We start from the raw sequence: 18,239 nt of genomic DNA, 5'->3' as shown, positions 1-18,239 counted from the left end.
GCACACAAAAATAACATCTTCACTGAGTCTGATTTTCACTCTCCCGCGTAGCCAGTGCTGTCGCCAAACCCCGCCGCTGCCGCCGCAGCTTTGCTCCGACACTTACGCTTCCGCCGCTTTGCTCCGCTGCCTCTTTCTTGTCTTAACTGTGAAACCTTAACGACGCGCTCAGAAGAACTCTTCGAATCGGAAGCTTTTCTCTGCGGCAAAGTGTTCACAACTCACGTTTCAGGGTAAAATTTCTTTCACCTATCCCTACTCACTTTTACACAACCATGATAATGGTGCTTGTCATATTTGGATAAACTTGTAAATACTTTTAGGAAAAAAAAATTCGAAGAAAAAGATTAAATAAATCTCTCCAAAAACTAATATGAGCTTATAGACGAGTTAACTATTATCTTTTGAAAAGATAATGCGAAAAAAATTCCATGAATTGATTAATTTATGCAGTTTTGAATTTCCAGAAAGTTACATATTGACACTCCCTTCCCTTGTCATGATCGCCTTAATTGATAAAAGTTGTATCAATTTAAAAAAAGTAGTGAAGGTTTATGATTTGTAGTTTCAGAAGTTTTAGAACTTCCTTTTTTATAGAAATTATAAGAAAACTGTCAGGATATTTTTTAATTCTAGTAGTTTGGTTGAATAAAATGGTTAAATTATTGTGTTTCATGATTTATCTTTGCAGGTCCTTCTTTTGCGTACTGGTGACTAAGAATTTGTTCACCTGAGTTGCATAGCTCTACAAGCATCATCAGGTTCTACTTAGCTGGAAGGTATGCATTTGTCCCTTTTATTGTTATTATTGGTTGTGACAGGTGACTTGGTTATCTCTATTTATGGTTAGTTAGACAATGTGGGGAATCTGTGAATTGGGGATTGAGAAAATCCCTATGATATATACACATAAAAGAAAGGATACTATAAAATTTGCTAGTTTTGGTTTGCCTGTACTGTTTCCTATGGACAAATGACAATATTAGTTATTAAACCAAGCTGATAGGAGTGTTTAAGTATATTATGTTTACACTATTTCTACATGCCCTGTTTCTAGTTCCTTTTGGACTATGGCAGTGTTAGTTCAATTCTGATAGGAACCTTTAATTATGCTAAAGGTTTCTTTATTTATGCTTCACAGCATAATTTTGTGTCTATACAATGTAAAATTGTAAACTAATGTTTTTTTAATTTGCTTAGTTTGTCACCATGGTTGCTGAAGGAACCAAAAGGCCTCAAATACTACCACCACCTCGTACAATCAACGTGCATAAATATGCTGAATCCCGTGCTGTTGAGCTCGAGAGTCTTCAATCTATCATAAAAAATAGAGTAAACAATGATTATACGGCTCGAAGGAACAAGAGGAGAAGAACAACTGCATTTGACAACCAAATTGCAAGGAAAGGGTGCAGAAGAAAGAGACAGAAACTGGGTATAGTTGGCAGCGCTCTTGCTAAATCAGGTGTGGATGAGGATCAATTAAAGAAGCTTCCTCGGCGTGTTCGTCGGAGATATGAACTTAAGAACAACCCAGAGAATGGCTTTTGCACTTCTGGGGATGGAACCAAGAGGCTGAGAACTCATGTTTGGCATGCAAAGCGGTTTGCTATGACCAAGATTTGGGGTTACCATCTTCCTTTGTGTCTCCAAGGAAGGTAGGTTTTTGGGTTAAAAGGAAACGTATGAAAGAGTCAACAGGGAACTTGAAGCTAATTAATTTCATGGTGTAGGGTTGTTTGAGACTTTGATTTTGTTGGGATTTGCTTGAATTTATTATGGAAACCTGATGCAACAAGCACGAATGTTTTATCATTTCCTTGGAAACGTTAACAAGAATTTTGTTTGTGGTTATGCAGAGGGAAAGGTTCAAGGGCACTCTTGAAAAGGCTCAAACAAGGGGTGCTTGTACATGATGCAAGCTATTGCACTGCTATCCAATTGGAGGGTCCGGAGGTAGTTTGTTTTAGTATTTTTGTTGGAAATTTCTTCCTTTTCTTTGTTATGCATCCGAGTCTAAGACTTTCTAATGCGTTGTTCTCTGATTGAAACATATTGAAATGCTTGCTCGAAACAATTATTGTTGGCTCTCAGCCCCAAAAAGTGATGGCTTAATTTTCTGTTTTATTTAAGGTTGACTATTGTATACAGGATTCATTAATGTCGGTATTAAGATTGGTACTAGAACCTTCTCCAGCAACAACACATCCTGAAAATCATGATGACTCTGTTCTCTCCGGTGCAACCTATGGAATTGCAATGGTTGGTAATCTATTTCTGACTCCAGTAACTGCCAGTTTGGTTTAGTTAAACTAAAAAAAATTTCGTTTCTTTACAGTTGCATCAAGTTGGAGGTCCCATTTCTCCTCCAATTGCTCCTGTGACCTATATATGGCAACCAACTTCCCAACAAAATATAAGTACACAGCTAGATGAACGAAATCATTATACTTCTTTTGGACAAAATGGTATCAGTAATGATTCAAACAAACATGATGTTGAATTATGTGAAAAATCAGACAAAATGGAGCATGGTTCTTCATATAGACACCTTTGGGTGTGGATACATGCTTCTGCCTTTGAAGAAGGATTTGATAATCTAAAAATTGCCTGTCGGAAAGAGGTTTACTTTCTTTCTCAGCTTACATGGTCCTTCCTGTTGTACTTTTTTCTTCGTAGTGTGTGTTATAAAGCCAAAATCAGAGTCTGATATTTCATAAAGAAAGGATTGGGAAAACAGTTGTTTCAATGATTAAAGTACAAACAAGAGTATTTTCCTTCCAAACAAAGCTAATGTTCTTTTCTGAATTGCTAAAATGCTGAATGGGGGATCCTACTTCCCTTCTACTATTTAAACTAGCTCCCTACCTGCTGTTAATCAATTCTAACGAATTCTATAACTACACTATTTACTCTGCCATATTTTCCTTTATTTTTTCTGTCGGTCTTCACAAGTTTGTCTATCAATGTGTTATAAATAATCTGAATTTACACTGCTATTGTCCATTTGAAAGGCTTTCATGTCATGTCAGTGCTGCATTTCATTAACCCAGTGAATGGGCATGGTTGGGTCATGGAACATAATTTGCATTTACATCTCAGCTTGATAACTTGTCATTATTTCTTTAATGCTGTAACTTCATATGAAAAGGTTTTTGTTTAAAATCACAATCTTATTAATCATCCTAGGAAACTGTTTAAATGTAGAGATTGGAAAAAATGTTATGTTTCAGATTAAAATTCTATGAAGATGAATCACTAATTTGGTTGGTGTTGCTTGGTTAAGGTTTAATTTTCCTGATGAAGTTGAAAAATTAAAAATTGTAAACTGTATATAAACTCACTCGCAATATATTTATTTTATTCAGATGGAGAAGAGGGGCATATTAATTAATTGCTTTTCCCTTGAGGGTCAGCTTGCAAAATTAGAATTAATTGGATCAGGGACATTTCAACTTCTTCAAAAGATACTGCATCCAGTTGGAGGGTTCGTTGTTTAATTTAGGCAAAACATTTCCTTTTTTTAACATCAGTGATCAAAGATGGCTTATTTTTCTTCTTGGCTTTAGTATTTCAGAGAATCATTGGCAATTAAAGAAACACATGGCTATTGAAGAAGAGTGTATTTCTCAGAATAGAAATTCAACCATACTGAAAAATGGAGAACATTTTTCTTCTTGTGCTATATTACCTCTTAATGTTAAGGATCCTCGAGAATTGCCATGGAAGAGGAGTGTTGTTCCAGTGGAGCCCATTTCAACTAAGACTTCGAGTGATTCATCTGAAACAAAATGCAAAGAGCTTGCTGAACTGGGAGGAATTTTGGAAGAGAATAAAGACTTATCTCCATTATCATCATCAAAACTTGAAGATAGCCAGTCTAATATTGATGATCTATGGTATGCTACCACCAGAGGGCTGAGGCCCCCAGTAGAAGACAGTGTCCTTTCCAAGGAGAAACACCATGAACGAATGGTTAATTTCTGCATTGATGATATAGATTCTGGAGAGGCCAATTCTTCAACCAAGGTGCAGTGCTCGAGATCTTGCCCTATTCTTCTTTTAAAAAATGATATGAAGGAATTGAGCATAGGGTAACTTCTTTAATCTATTTTTCCTTTTAATTTTTTGAATTTACTGATATCTAGTACTGTTACTGTTGAAAACAAACAATAGGTATTTGTGATCACCTGCTTAAGATTATAATACAAGAACAATAATATGACAAACATATTTCAATTTAAATTTTAATGCCCTGCTGAGATTGGACATGATTCCTTACAATGCATTGAATATTTATGTCAAAACCTTCCTTTATGTACTATACAATGAATGCTTCTGTGATTTGCTTATAGATGGTCCGTTATACTTCCCTTAAGTTGGGTCAAAGCTTTCTGGATTCCGCTCATCTCCAATGGGGCACATGCAATAGGTTTGCAAGAGAAGCACTGGATTACATGTGAAGTGAGTATTTGCATTGCATCCCCTACTGCATAAAAATGCAAATTTTCTGCCTTTTGTTGTAACTAATAAGTATTTTTCTCTTTATCCAGATGGGGCTACCACTTTTCCCTTCAGATTTCCCAGATTGTAAGGCATACTCTTGCCTAATGGAATATAAAGATGCTGCCTTTAATAAAAAGGAAGAACTTCGTCCTCCATCCATAAGGCATTTGAGAGTTCCCATCCAACCTCCATGGGGTATTGTTTGCATTACTTTTGAAAAAATGATTAGTGCAATGGAGACTCCTAATCTTTCAACCAGGGAAGATTTGACCAACACTAATTCATTACCAAACCCTTGTCCCGGTAGCTTTAAAATCTCAAACTCTGATTCTTGGGGTAATTCGTTTGATGGAGCTGTAGTTAGGACTGGTTCTATGCTGACCACTTTCCTCCATGAAACCAAAGTTGGTCAGTTGTTATTGTTTCCTTATGCAGCAGATGGAGAGGCTGGAATCTCCAAGTTTATTAATGGAGAACTAAAGCTTGATCCAAGGTATAAAAGCTCTGACATATATGACCATAAGCCATGTTTTGTAAGAGTTCATCTTCATCCATTCAAGGAAGGATGTTTTGAAGAGGGTGCAGTTATTTGTGCACCACATACTTCTGATATATTTTTATGGACTAAAAGGTAATTAATATTGAAATTATGAATTCCTATTTTATTATTCAGAATAATATTTTCTTTTGGTTGGATATGATCCATTATTCTAGTAAATTTTGCTGTTGATTTAGCCAAAACCTATGTTTTGTCATGGTCAAGGTAATAGAATATGATGTGCCAGTGTTATTTCAAAGGAGTTATTTTTCTTTTGCGACTTTCTCAATTAATTATAGGCTGTGATTCGGTAAAAAATAGCAACTAACAAAGCAACATTATTTTTATGGTTCATGCAATTCAGATGGAATCTTACAAATGGTTCTATACATTGTATAGTGTCTGTGGTTTTACCGACTCCTTCAAGTACAAGATAAAGATGAAATGATTCATTCTTCTCCTTGCTTGGAAAAGATATTAAAATTTAAACTTTAGTGCAGACTAATATAAATCTTTTAAATATAAGTATATATGTTGTGTATATTTTGCAGTTCAGAGAGAAGTGAAGAGGGACTTCAAATGTCTCAGTCTGCAATGCGATTATACTTCAAAGAGCATTCCTCTGGTAGATGGGAAATGCAGATACCAGATGATGCAATTTCTAGAAAATCTCATCGGTGGCCTATTGGCTTTGTCACAACAGCTTCTGTTCAAGGAAGGTTGTAAAATCTTATCCATTTTTTACTTTAATCATTTACTAGTGTGTGCAAAATATGTACAAGAACATTTAAGTGTCTCATTGTAGAGAATCTTACCGAGTGCAATGTCATTGCAGCAAGAGTCTTGTTGCTGAGGGCTTTTGTGAGGCTGTTTTACTATCTCATTTAAGAGAAGAGCAGTGGAAGGAGATGCCTATGAAACAGAGAAGGAGGGAAATATACGTACTTGTCAGGAATTTGAGATCTACAGCATATAGACTTGCTCTGGCCTCTATCGTTCTTGAGTATAAGGAAAATGACATTGGATTCTTGTAAAATGTTTTTATGCTGGACTGAACCGTGCTACTTACATTTCTAGAGCGACGAATAGGCAAAATTTTCCTTACCAGAAAAGAGGAAAGCGAAGAAGATTTCTTGAACTTTTATGTATCTTATGTATAATCTAGACATTTGAAATTCCTGTAAGTACTGCACTTTGGCCCTGCAACTTGTTCATTAATTTTAGTAAATATTACTAATGTTATGTAGTTGTTTTGTTGCTGTGATTCTATATCGCATTTGACTTTTGAAAGGCTCATGAGTTAAGGGATCAATCAGAAGGAGGGCCTGTTTCATGCTCTTAAAACATTTAATCTGAACTCACAAGAGGAATTTCATTCTATCTTCAAAATTGATTTATAAGAGGAGTTGTCTTTGTTTATAGGGAGCATGTCATGATTTTGAAGAGGAAAAAACGTGTTAAACTAAAGTTAACTCAACTAAATTTATATTTAATACTTAATTAATTTCTAATTAATTGTGATTTCTTGAAAAAATATATGATAATTTCTATAATTAAGGAAAAATTTATCATTATACTTTCAAGAAGTACATATGACAGAGTTACTTAACATATAAAATAGTTACAATCATCATTGCACTTATGAAACATATAAAATACTTACAATCATCATTGCACTTATGAATCATTGCACTTATGAAAGTAACTCTTCTTCATGTGATTTTCCAACAAACATAATTTCATCCAAACATGTCTTTTAGTGATTCTTGGATGGTAAAATATTTAATATCTAAGAATTTATGAAAATTGAGAGCTTTAATATATATATATATATATATATATATTTTTTTTTTTTTTTTCTTCTTTTAGTCTAGATTTTGTCCTCCTTAGAATCTCCATTGAAAACTTTCTTAGAATTTTTTTTTATTGTTTTTTGTCATACTTCTTATATTTATTTCTTTTTACTTCTTTTCTCTATCTTTAACAAGCTATTCCTCATCTTTATTTACATAACTTTTTGTATTTCTTTTATCTTGTTTTTTAGTGTATTATGGACTCCAATATATTTTATTGTCATTATTATAATTTATTGTCTCGTATTTTTTTTTTTCCACCACTCTAATTGATGACAAACACGAGTATCATATGCTTATTTCAGTGTAGAGTCTCTTTTGTCTACCCAATAAAGTTTAAATCACTAATTAGACTTGAGAGTCATGAAATTCTGTCTTATAAAGAGAAGATAATACTAATTTGATCCTAATTGAATGTGTTGAAGACCTAATTATTGGATTTGACGAGTCATTAATTATATATTAAGAGAGAATCAAAGAAAAAGACAACAAACATGACATGTTAAAAAGAGGACACTAAGTAAACTAAAATGTTGATAGAACAAACTTCACTTTGCAATTCAAAAATATAATCCATGTTACAAACAATTAGTCAATCAAAGAATGATCGATTGAGTTGAGAAAGATTTTATACTATTCTCGCAAATAGATTTTTTTTATGAAAGATTCAAATGAGAAAATAATTGAATTTGAAAATGTTTGGTTATTGTTAAGAGATGAACCAAAATGATATTCAACATTTGTGAATAATTCTTCAAAATGATCTAAGATTTATTCTTTCAGATGCGTAGTCATCATCTTCAACCTTGAGACATCCACCAAAGTTATTGAATATGACACAATCATCAGTATCTTGCCCCATAAGACAAAAAACTAATAAAAGAAAAGTAAAACAAATACAAACACTAATCATCATATTGGTTATCTAACACAGAAAATAAATCTAAACACCAAATTGATGACCACAAGTAAAAATATATTCGAAATTTTGCCCCAAATTATTAATCTTGCATTTTTTTTTCTCTATTTTAATTTTAAAAACTATCAAGAATAATGCGTTTTATCTAGGATTTTTTTTTTAAATTAAATAAAAAATTGTATAATTAAAATTTCTTTGGTAAAGATGTGTAAATGTTTTAAAAATTATTTTATGATGTTAGAGGATTGCTAATTCATTACCATGGGATATGACTCAAGAGAGAAGAAATTTTGGTTCAAACTAATAGTTCAACTAAATGATACACAAACAATTATCCAAAGAGTAGTTGCACCACATTCTTACTAGATTCATTATGAATGAACCAAGCTATCTATGAACTCTCTAATATTCATATGTGAACTTCCACCCTCATCAACTGACTTTGCTGCCAAATTCTTCCATTGTATGGCTTTTTTCTTGATCTCTTTTCCTATCTCAGTCTCCATAATTTCCTTTATAGCATGCTTCAAAGCTTCCCCTCTGAAAACCCCTTTGTCATCAGGTGAAACTCTTAGGCCTATTTTCCAAATATCTTCAATAAGCTTTGCATTTGTGGTTTGGTCTGTCCATTGTGGCATGGCAATCATTGGAACTCCTAAGCTCAAAGCTTCCAATGTGGAGTTCCATCCACAATGTGTCACAAAACATCCTACTGCCTCATGTTCCAACACTTTCAATTGAGAGCACCATGTTACCACTAAACCATTCTCTGAGTTTCTCTCAAACCCTTTTGGAATCTTTCCCATTTCAGTAGCCCTAACCACCCACAAGAAGTTGCAACCACTCTCTTGCAATCCAAAAGCTACTTCCTCCATTTGCTCCTCACTTAGGGTTGAAAAGCTCCCAAATGAAACATAAACTATGGACCCCTTTGGCTTCTCATCCATCCATTTCACACATTCTTCACTCTTGAAGAGACTGAAGCCATACTCATCATCATCTTTATCTCTTTTGTCAAGAAACATAGATGGTATAGTTGGCCCAATTGTCTTCAACTTTGGCCAGATCTTCATCAACCAATCTGCTACCTGCAGAATATTTTGCAGTCTTGTAGGTGAAGGTGTAATAAAAAGAGTGCATCATTAACTGGTATATTGAAACTATCAGGCTTACAAGTTTGTCACAAATATTAGATCTAATAACAATATCTGTGGTTGGACATGGAGAACAATAAAACCATTTTGATTCAGTTTAGGAAAAAAGAATCATCATAATGCAACTAGTTACACTGCCATTTCAATGCTTGACTTGAAAATAAATTTATATCCCTAGTAGAAATGCAATTTCTGACAAATATGCATAACTTTTTATGAAGATTTTATGATATACTCGTGGGATGAAGAAATCTGATATCAGTGAACCATAGGATTTATTGGAAATAAGCAATTTGGAAACTTTAAACATTGGTTTGTAAATTGATTTCATTGCAACTTTCATTTGTTTAAAAAACTTCCACTTTTTAAATCTATTTAAACAATTTAAGTCTGATCTCTCAATTTTTCCACTGATTTTATTCTTGGTAAACTTTTAATTTTTTTTTAGTATTTTGTCATTTCTAAGCAATAACATGATGTGAAGTAAATTATGTTTGATGCTTTCAACGAAATTAATATTCTTCTCAACTATGAATAAATAATACTTGTGTGGATCTAGATGCCTATATTAAAATAATGCAGCATTAAACCATTGCAGATAACTACACACCATTACAGCATTAAACTATTTTTGGCCTGAGTTCATGTATTTTGTGATTTTCTTTGTATACACAAACATGAAAAGGGTTGGATACCCAAATATTATATCATATATAATCTTTTGTTACTGATAAAAAAACAAACACTATAATGGTATAGACTTTTTGTAAGGAACACTGATCATTTACCTCTTTTTCCAGATCATAGAAAGTATTGCAAAGGACCCAATGAGCCTCTTTAATGTTGGAAAACTGGTTTAGAACAAGCTCAAAAGATGCAGAATATGTACCATAGCTGTATATAAAAGATGGCAAATCAAAAGGTTGAAGAAGTGGCAACCCTGGCAAGGAAATAACATTGCTGTTTTCCAAGGGAACTTTCAAATTCCCCTTTTGAACATGGTGATAGACACAGTTAACAAAGAGAGGCTGTGTGAGAAAAACAGCACAAGTTAGGCCATGTTTCTTGGCAATATCAAGAGTCCAAGGTAGGAAGGAATCATAGACAACACAGTGAATTGGGTTGCCAGAAGTAATGAGTCTTTGAAGTAGTTCTGATAATGTTTGTGGCCCAACTTTCCAAAACCTGTCTAAGTAGGCCTTAATGCTCTCTGCTTCTGCAATCCCACCATCATCAAAACCATCAGAAAAGCCCTCAAGAGTGATGGAAGCAGGTAACTTGGGAATGGTCTTGCAGTAGAAATGGGTGGTGACTAGTGTTACTCTCACCCCATCATGCTGCAAACGCTTGGAGAACTGAAGCAAGGGGTTTATGTGTCCTTGGTGTGGATATGCCAACACCAAACACTGCATTCTCTTTGTCTTTGTCTTCTGTTCCTTCTCCATTTCTGCTTCCGAATGAAGCTTCTTGTTTATGATCCGTCTCCTTTGACTTGTGTTCATCTTTCATCAATAATGAGGCCAATAAATACTCAGTCTCATCTTTCAATAAAAATTATTGTATTTGTTTCACCAAACACTAGTAGAAAAAGGGCAACAACGTCATAGATTTTATGCCTGATATAAATACACTTAATGTAAAAACAAGTGATCATATTTTTAATGCAAAAATAGGGGATCATATTTTGAAAGATAAGAAGATGCACATTACAATAAATTGTAAATTTACCTACCACTACCAATCATTATATGATACAAATCTTGTATCAGAACTTAAATTTTGGTTATGCATGAAACACAGGTTACATTGAAATCTTGTTTAATAATTACTTTGAGTGCTAAGTTTGAGTCAATTCTGAGTACTTTTTGTGCTGTTTTTTGTTATGTAGCTGTAGTATGATGCAGGTGTTGAAGCACTGCAGCAATAGTTAGGAAAGTGATGCTTATGTTGTGTGACTGCTCTAGCATTGCAGCTGCTTGTATTATAGCATCACAGCTGCTTGTGTATTCATGCTGTAATCTTGATATGGTTTTGTGTTTGAAACCTTAGCCTATAGTGTACGGATTGAGGTGCATTTAATTGAAGTATCTCCTTTTTTATTCATTTTTTTTAACAAAAAATAGAATAAAATTAGTATTGTATAAGGATTATTGTATATAACTATAAACTTATAAATAAATTTAACATTATTTACGAATAATTAACAATAAATTATTATTATTAATAATAATAACAACACTAATATTATTACTTAAATTAATAATAATAGTATTTTTATTAAAAATAATAAAATTATTATTATTATATTAAAATATTAATATAATATTACTATTATTAATATGAATTGTCGGATTTAAGAGGTTGACCCACTTAGTCTAAATGATGACGGATTGATGGTCATCAGATCTGATCCACTTTATCATCTCTACTTAATAATACAATTTTTTTTTATATAATATAAATACTTTATAATTAATACTTTTGAAAGTGTTTTAACTTTTTAAAAAAAGAAAAAAATTAGATCTTCCTATTACTTCAACAAGAAAATTATAGAACAAATATCAGTTAATATAAGAAAATTATTAAATAAAAAATAATTTTAAAAAATAAAATAATTAGTTATTATTTCATTAAATTAAAGATAATTTTATAAATTAAAAAATATTAATGTTTAAAGTAATTTTTATTATTAATAAATTTTTATAAAATACTTTTTAAATTAATATTTAACTATTAATTATCACCGTTTTAGTTAGTTATCATTTTACATTTTAAATTGATTGTTGTAACGAGAATTAAAAAAAATTCTTATTATTGCTTATAAAAAAAAATTCTTATTTTTCATATGACCCAACATATTTGCTTTATAGTCTAAACAAAAGTGCAAACATTAAAAAAGTTAACATCATGATTTATCAATATATATAACAATAAGTTGATTTCCTTTAAAATAAGAAATTAAAATTCAACCCAAGAAAATTGATGAGTTACATTATATAACCATCACAGTTACCAAAATTATAAAAATTATGAACAAAATATTAACTTAATTGCACTTTTTTATCCATCAAGTATCAACCATCTTCGACTCCCATAATTTTAACTCAATTTAACCAATATAAATAAAAGCAGAATTAACTTTTAAGAATATTATAAATTTAAATATTTTAATTTATCTGTTCTTAAAATTTTGTATTATATCAATTATTTAAATTTTTTATTTTTTATTTTTATATAAGTATTTGATGTTTATTTTTGCTGTCAATAAGATGACGTCAATCATTTTTAACTTCTCAGTTAACTAACTAATGACAGTTATGTCATCTTCTTCACAGCAAAATTTGACTAAAAAATATTTTAAATATTAAATATAACAAACAAACTTTTTAATATGACTAAAAAATATGAAATAATTAAAATTCAATCAAACCATGTAAAAAATGATTTCAATCTTCAGAAGTCTTATATATTCAATATATTTTGTTTCCTTTTTCAGTTCTTCGTTTACTTCTGCATAATCAAAGCATTCAATTTTCCAGTTCTTCATCTCTCTCTCTCTGTCTCTCTTCAGCTTCAGGTTTCTTGCAACAATGGCCGCATCTAGCTCTGGTTCGTTTTCTTCTTCCCAACACAGTTACTTTTAAACCTTTGCTTAAAAAGGTGCATTTTTTATTTTTCATTTTATATTTTCTTTAGCCAACTCTTGAAATTACTAAAATTGTAATTGTTTTGTGCCACATTGAAGTTGTGGACGACTATTTGGACTATGGGCATGCCAAATGCATTGCCTTCAATCGCCGTGGTACACTTCTTGCTGGTAAATTTTCTTACTTACCCTTCTGTCTTTTTCGTTTCTTTCAGGTTTGAGTTCTTTATTTCCAATTCTTGAGCATTAAAATTGCTTTCAAAAGCAAAAGAAAGTAATTCTTGAAGGGTGTTTTTAACTAATAATATTTTCTTCTTCTGTTTTTTTAATTTTTTACTTTCCATTTTCTGATACTGTTATCTTCTCTTTCAAGAAACTGTCACACTTTTGACTCAGTCCAATGCTTTTCAACCATGTAACAATTAAAAGATTGTTTTTTCAGTTCTCACATTTTTCTTAAAACATCTTGTATGAGTCTAAAGTTTTTGTGAGGTTTGTTTTCTCAGAACTTAATTAGTTATTTTGAATATTAAAAGGTATGCTTACTGGAATTCTATTGAGAGTGTGTTATTATAGGAAAACTGTAAAAATGATGTTTTCTGAGAGTGAATATATAAATCTTGATTATCCATTTTTATTTTTGTAACGGTATAATGTAAAAGTGGAGTATGATTTAGTATCAGTAGAAAAGCTATTTACTGGGTATCTTTTGTGATTTATGCAGCAGTTATTTGCGTTGAAGCATAGCATAGCATAGCATGTGCCCATTATTTACTTGATTGAATGTGTGTTATATGAACATAATAGTAAATGTAAAGTAAAACTTGTATAAATCATTGTTGGTGGTATTGTATACATTATCATCTCTCTAACTCTTGCTTTGATAAATTGTTTCAGTTGGGTGCAAAGATGGAAGGTGCGTTATCTGGGATTTTGAAACCCGTTGCATTGTTAAAGAGCTAAAAGATGAAGAATGTTCATCTCCAATAAACAGTGTCTGTTGGTCGAGGTCTTGTAATCATCTTCTTGTGTCTTCTGCTGACCAGTCATTGACACTATGGGATGTGAAGAATGATAATAGGATAACAAGAATAGTTTTACAGAAAAACCCTCTACAAGCTCGTCTTCATCCACGTTCCTCTAAACCACCACTTTGCTTGGCATGCCCTCTCTCAGTTCCTCCCCTGATTGTTGACTTGAACACAGAAAAAACAACTTCGCTTCATATTTGTGTCTTACATAGCAGGTGTGACTGTAGTGATGCAACTACTTTCTGTTCACCAACTCCTGCGTGTTTTAACAAGTATGGAAACCTGGTTTATGTGGGAACCTCAAAGGGGAAAATTCTTTTAATTGACTATATAGAAAATGAGGTGCATGCCATGATTCTTATCCCTGGTGATTGTGAAGTGAAGAACATTGTGTTCAGCAGAAATGGACGGTACCTTCTAGCAAACTCAAGTGATCGAATAATCCGGATCTATGAAAATCTTCTACCTCTGAAAGATGAAGTTAAAGCACTTGATGCTCTGAAAGGGAACTTCAGTGGCCTAAAGGGTACTGATAAGTTGCAGGCTGTAGGATCAAATTGCTTGACTTTGATCCGGGAGATGCAAGATTTAACCATGATTTCTCACTGGAAATCACCCTGCTTCAGTGACAATGGGGAGTGGGTTGTTGCTGGTTCTGCTAGTAAAGGAGGACACAAGATTTACATATGGGATAAAGCTATACAGGTGAAAATCCTTGAAGGGCCTAAGGAAAGCATTGTTGATTTAGCATGGCATCCTGCACGTCCTATTGTTGTATCCGTTTGTTTGGCTGGCAAAATTCATGTCTGGGCCAAAGATGTCTCAGAGAACTGCAGTGTATTTGTTCCTTTTGTAGAGCGAGAAGATGAATTTGATTTGAAATCTCCTGAGACTGAGAAGGTAAGGTAGAGTGACATGATCATACTGGTCTTCTTTTTCTTTCTTGATCAACTTTTAGTTCGTCCTAAGTTCACATCATTTCAGGAGGTGAAAAGATCTAAAGGTGATGAAGTTGAAGAAGGTGAAATTGTGGAGAATGTGGAGAATGTGGAGAAAGGTCTTGATTTCAGTGACTCTGACATGTCTCAAGAAGAGTTATGTTTCCTGCCAGCAAGTCCCACCTATAATGTTCCTGAACTGACAGACAAGTTAATAAGAAGTTCTCCTGAGTCGGTGGACAGCAATAACTCAAGTCCATCTGGAGGTAATGTCAACCATTGAACCTGCTTTTGAGAATGAGGAAAATTAACTATTGAACAACCAATTTGTAACTCTTGCATTTGAGTTTTGATCTTCCTAATTTTGTGGATTCGAATTGGACCTCTCAACTGTTTTATATTTTGTTTTATTACAAAAGAAAACTGATTTTTTTTTTTGGTTTTCAATGGTTTTTTGTTGGTAAATTGAGTTTCCTCTCAATTTTGCATTGAAAAAACTAGTTCGAGTTGGAATAAAGGAGATTTATTTTTGCAAACTTAGTTTACAGAATGAAGTTCATTCAAACTTAGTCTTCAAACTTGAATCCAAACATGTCTCTTTCAGTTAATATTACAATCTTCAAAATTTCTGTGCAGATACTTCGGGAGAAGGAACTAACAGAAGGAGGACTCCTTCACAGTAGATGAAGGAGTCACAATCTAGCAAACCATCAAAATCCGAAGAGTAAATCTTTGGTTGAATAAATGGACTATTGTAAATTCTTGTAAATTTTTCTTTGTCTTTTACTTTAGAAATGGAAAAAACAGAAGTGTAGATATGATAGATGACATGAAATGACAAAAGGGAGATAGAGAAAAATGAAAAGTTTCAATTAGGAGTATAAAGTGTGTACATGTCTCCTATTTCTTGTCTTTGCCTCACATTTTGCATTAATTTTGGAAAGTGAAGTTTGGTATGTCCTTTGCTATGTATGGTTTTTTGCTACCCTACCCAGAAAGAATTTTTCATCAGATAGAAAACATTTTTTATAAGAGAAGAAAATGGAAAAGAAAAAATTGGATAACCATTTTAGAAGTTAATTAATTTATGAATAATTATTATTTTTTTCACCAATTTATGATTTTAATTTTCAGAAAAGTTTAACTTTTTTTTCTTTTCTATAAGCATTTAAGAGAAATTTATCCAAATATAAAATGTAGGTTGAGTTGTTATTGTCAATTCATGCCTGCTTATCTTTTAAGTACGTTCACTCGAAATTACTCAGTGTGGTTGCAGACATCAGATACTTGAGTAACTAAGCAATTTAGTTTTTGAATTTTTATCTTTCTAACATGCTAGTTTATATACAAATTTAAAACAAGTTAATTGTAAGAGATCCTACTTTGATTATACAAACTCTACCTTATAAACAGTTTTTTAAAGACTAAAATGAAAAAAAATTAGGGAACTAATTGAAATCTTTAAAAAAATCAGGCATTTATTTGAATTTTTCTGAGATTTAAAAGACTAATTAAGTATGCATCAGTTGATTGACCTCATTCTAGATTGATATCCAGTAGATGAATAAACATTTTCTAGATATAAGTTAATTTCAGGATCTTTTCCTTCTTTATTGCAAATTCTAAAATCCAAGAATTCATATTCAATAGTGAAACTAATAACTTAAAGTAATTTTTAAGCTAAAAAAACTGTGAAGCAATCAAATAAGTTTACTTAACTTTAATATTTTTTTCTCAAGCTTTAACTTTAATGATGTTTTTAAGACTAAAAAAATTGGCCTGCCTCAATCTTTTATGATTATAAAACTTGTCATGCTTGTTTTACAATTAGTTTAGTAACTATGTATTATTATTAGTGCAGAAAAAATAGACAGATATGATCATAAAATGTGACTTTAAATATATGTTTATATGCCGAAATCATATGAAAAAGATGGATTCTTTATGTTGTAGCTAGAGAATGAAGCTTTTTGTAAGAAGCATAAACACCTAGTCCCAACACCAGAACCGTTGCACTAGTATACAGTAGCACATGCTCATCTTCATTGAACCCTTTCAGCAAACTTGTCACAGCTTGTGAAGCAGAAGCAGCCACCTCCTTTATCCCAATCCATTTTGATGATCCAATATCACCAAATTTACCATTCATTTCCACTTTTTCTTTGCCCTTTCTGTCACCAATTTTACATCCAATAGTCTCATCCATGATACCTTCCTTTTTTCCTTTCTGGGGTGGTTTTCCTGATGCAGAAGCATTCTTCCTTTCTTTCCCATTAACCCTTTTCCTTTCACTACTTTCAAAATTTACTTCTCTTTGATTCTTGGCATTTTGTGAAATTCCTTCTTCACCCTTTTGAGGCACAAAATCACTTGTAGCTTTTGGTGAGGTTAAAGCCTCATTAGCTTGCATTTGACTCTCAATTATTGATTTTGGTTCCTCACAAGTTTCCATTTCACCATTCTCACTTGATATGGTTACCTTTGGCATTATGATACTGTAAATTTCTCCTTGGAACACACCTTTCAGCTTGTTCACATCACAATTCATAGGAACTGCATATACAATGTTGAAGCGGATTGATCTGTTATCTCCAAGTGATCGTCCACCAAAAACTCTAACTCTTCTATAATCATACTCAAATTGAGCACCTATATCATCTTCTGCATAACCTACACCAAAGCCAAGAAATTAATAAGCACATCATGGGAAAAATAATGATTTTAAAATAATTTATTTTTTACCAATAAACTTAATCAAGCACGCATGTATATATATTTGTAATATGATTGAAGGTTTGAAAGGGAATAAAAAAAAAGGAAAAACAAGAACATGGTTTTGGTGGATGATGAGGTAATTAGCCATACAAACCAGGAAGGTGAACAAGCAGGGAGTGTGATTCTGGGGTCTCCTTTGTTTCTAATTTTGGCTGGCAAATTCTCAATGTTATGTTTGATTGCATTTCCATCTATTTGATTGGAACTTCTTGATTATTATATATATATGTTTATATATAGATAACTGAGTAATCAAGATTTGATGAGAAATGCTTGCTGAAGAAACAATTCATTCCTTTTTGTTGCTCAATGTTTTGAGATGATGAATTAACTTTGAATTTCCCTCTAGCTATTGGTATAACTTCTGGGATAAATAAAGTTCATATTCTTTGTTTGGCTGATGCACTTTAAAAGTCTAGCAATGTGTTGATATTTCAGAACGTATGAAACATCTCAACATAATTTTGAATGTTCAAATTACTAGTGTGGCATTCGTGTTGATGCATGGGTTATATAACACTAGTATAAAAAGTCATAATTATTCTCTTGTAATACACACATATATATCTATATATATATATTATGTACTAGCATTCATATATTTTCTATACATTAAAATATTGAACATTGTTAATAAATATTCACATAGTTACTTACAAAAAAATTTAATAAAAGAATATAAATATATTAAGATTTCCTTAAATCACATTTTCACCCACATTTAGGTTTAAACTCTTAATCTTTCCGTAAGCATTTCAACTTTTTAATTTTTTTTCTTTTATTATCCAAGAAATTTACATGTGGACCAAAAGATGGATCAAACTTAGACAATTAGATAACATAAGCAAGTTATATAACATTGTAATTGCTTATATATTT

The 18,239-nt window shown here is 32.1% G+C and overlaps 4 protein-coding genes across 4 annotated transcripts; 2 read left to right on the top strand and 2 right to left on the bottom strand.

Annotated features, from left to right (window-relative positions):
• Positions 1-6,290, top strand: LOC137826190 (ribonucleases P/MRP protein subunit POP1). The gene is made up of 12 exons (XM_068632078.1): positions 1-233; positions 692-779; positions 1,201-1,658; positions 1,860-1,956; positions 2,152-2,262; positions 2,339-2,623; positions 3,369-3,487; positions 3,570-4,094; positions 4,356-4,464; positions 4,554-5,137; positions 5,596-5,763; positions 5,880-6,290. The coding sequence occupies exons 3-12, from the start codon at positions 1,210-1,212 to the stop codon at positions 6,076-6,078; spliced, it is 2,646 nt and encodes an 881-aa protein (XP_068488179.1). The 5' UTR covers positions 1-233; positions 692-779; positions 1,201-1,209; the 3' UTR covers positions 6,079-6,290.
• Positions 6,291-8,085: 1,795 nt separating this feature from the next.
• Positions 8,086-10,546, bottom strand: LOC137832483 (mogroside IE synthase-like). Its single transcript, XM_068640677.1, has 2 exons — positions 9,759-10,546; positions 8,086-8,904 (listed from the first exon to the last, which is right to left on the bottom strand). Exons 1-2 carry the CDS (start codon positions 10,470-10,472, stop codon positions 8,188-8,190), a joined length of 1,431 nt encoding a protein of 476 aa, XP_068496778.1. The 5' UTR covers positions 10,473-10,546; the 3' UTR covers positions 8,086-8,187.
• Positions 10,547-12,437: 1,891 nt separating this feature from the next.
• LOC137824250 (protein RBL-like) lies at positions 12,438-15,482 on the top strand. The gene is made up of 5 exons (XM_068629809.1): positions 12,438-12,579; positions 12,716-12,787; positions 13,514-14,547; positions 14,632-14,851; positions 15,222-15,482. The coding sequence occupies exons 1-5, from the start codon at positions 12,561-12,563 to the stop codon at positions 15,266-15,268; spliced, it is 1,392 nt and encodes a 463-aa protein (XP_068485910.1). The 5' UTR covers positions 12,438-12,560; the 3' UTR covers positions 15,269-15,482.
• Positions 15,483-16,462: 980 nt separating this feature from the next.
• On the bottom strand, positions 16,463-17,578 carry LOC137823877 (inactive protein RESTRICTED TEV MOVEMENT 2-like). The gene is made up of 2 exons (XM_068629190.1): positions 17,455-17,578; positions 16,463-17,255 (listed from the first exon to the last, which is right to left on the bottom strand). The coding sequence occupies exons 1-2, from the start codon at positions 17,549-17,551 to the stop codon at positions 16,528-16,530; spliced, it is 825 nt and encodes a 274-aa protein (XP_068485291.1). The 5' UTR covers positions 17,552-17,578; the 3' UTR covers positions 16,463-16,527.
• Between the last annotated feature and the right edge of the window lie 661 nt (positions 17,579-18,239).

This window comes from Phaseolus vulgaris, chromosome 11, assembly GCF_000499845.2.
Source record: "Phaseolus vulgaris cultivar G19833 chromosome 11, P. vulgaris v2.0, whole genome shotgun sequence".
Lineage (NCBI taxonomy): Eukaryota > Viridiplantae > Streptophyta > Magnoliopsida > Fabales > Fabaceae > Phaseolus > Phaseolus vulgaris.
The sequence above is the reverse complement of the archived record's forward strand: the minus strand, read 5'-3'. Positions and strand labels throughout refer to the sequence as shown.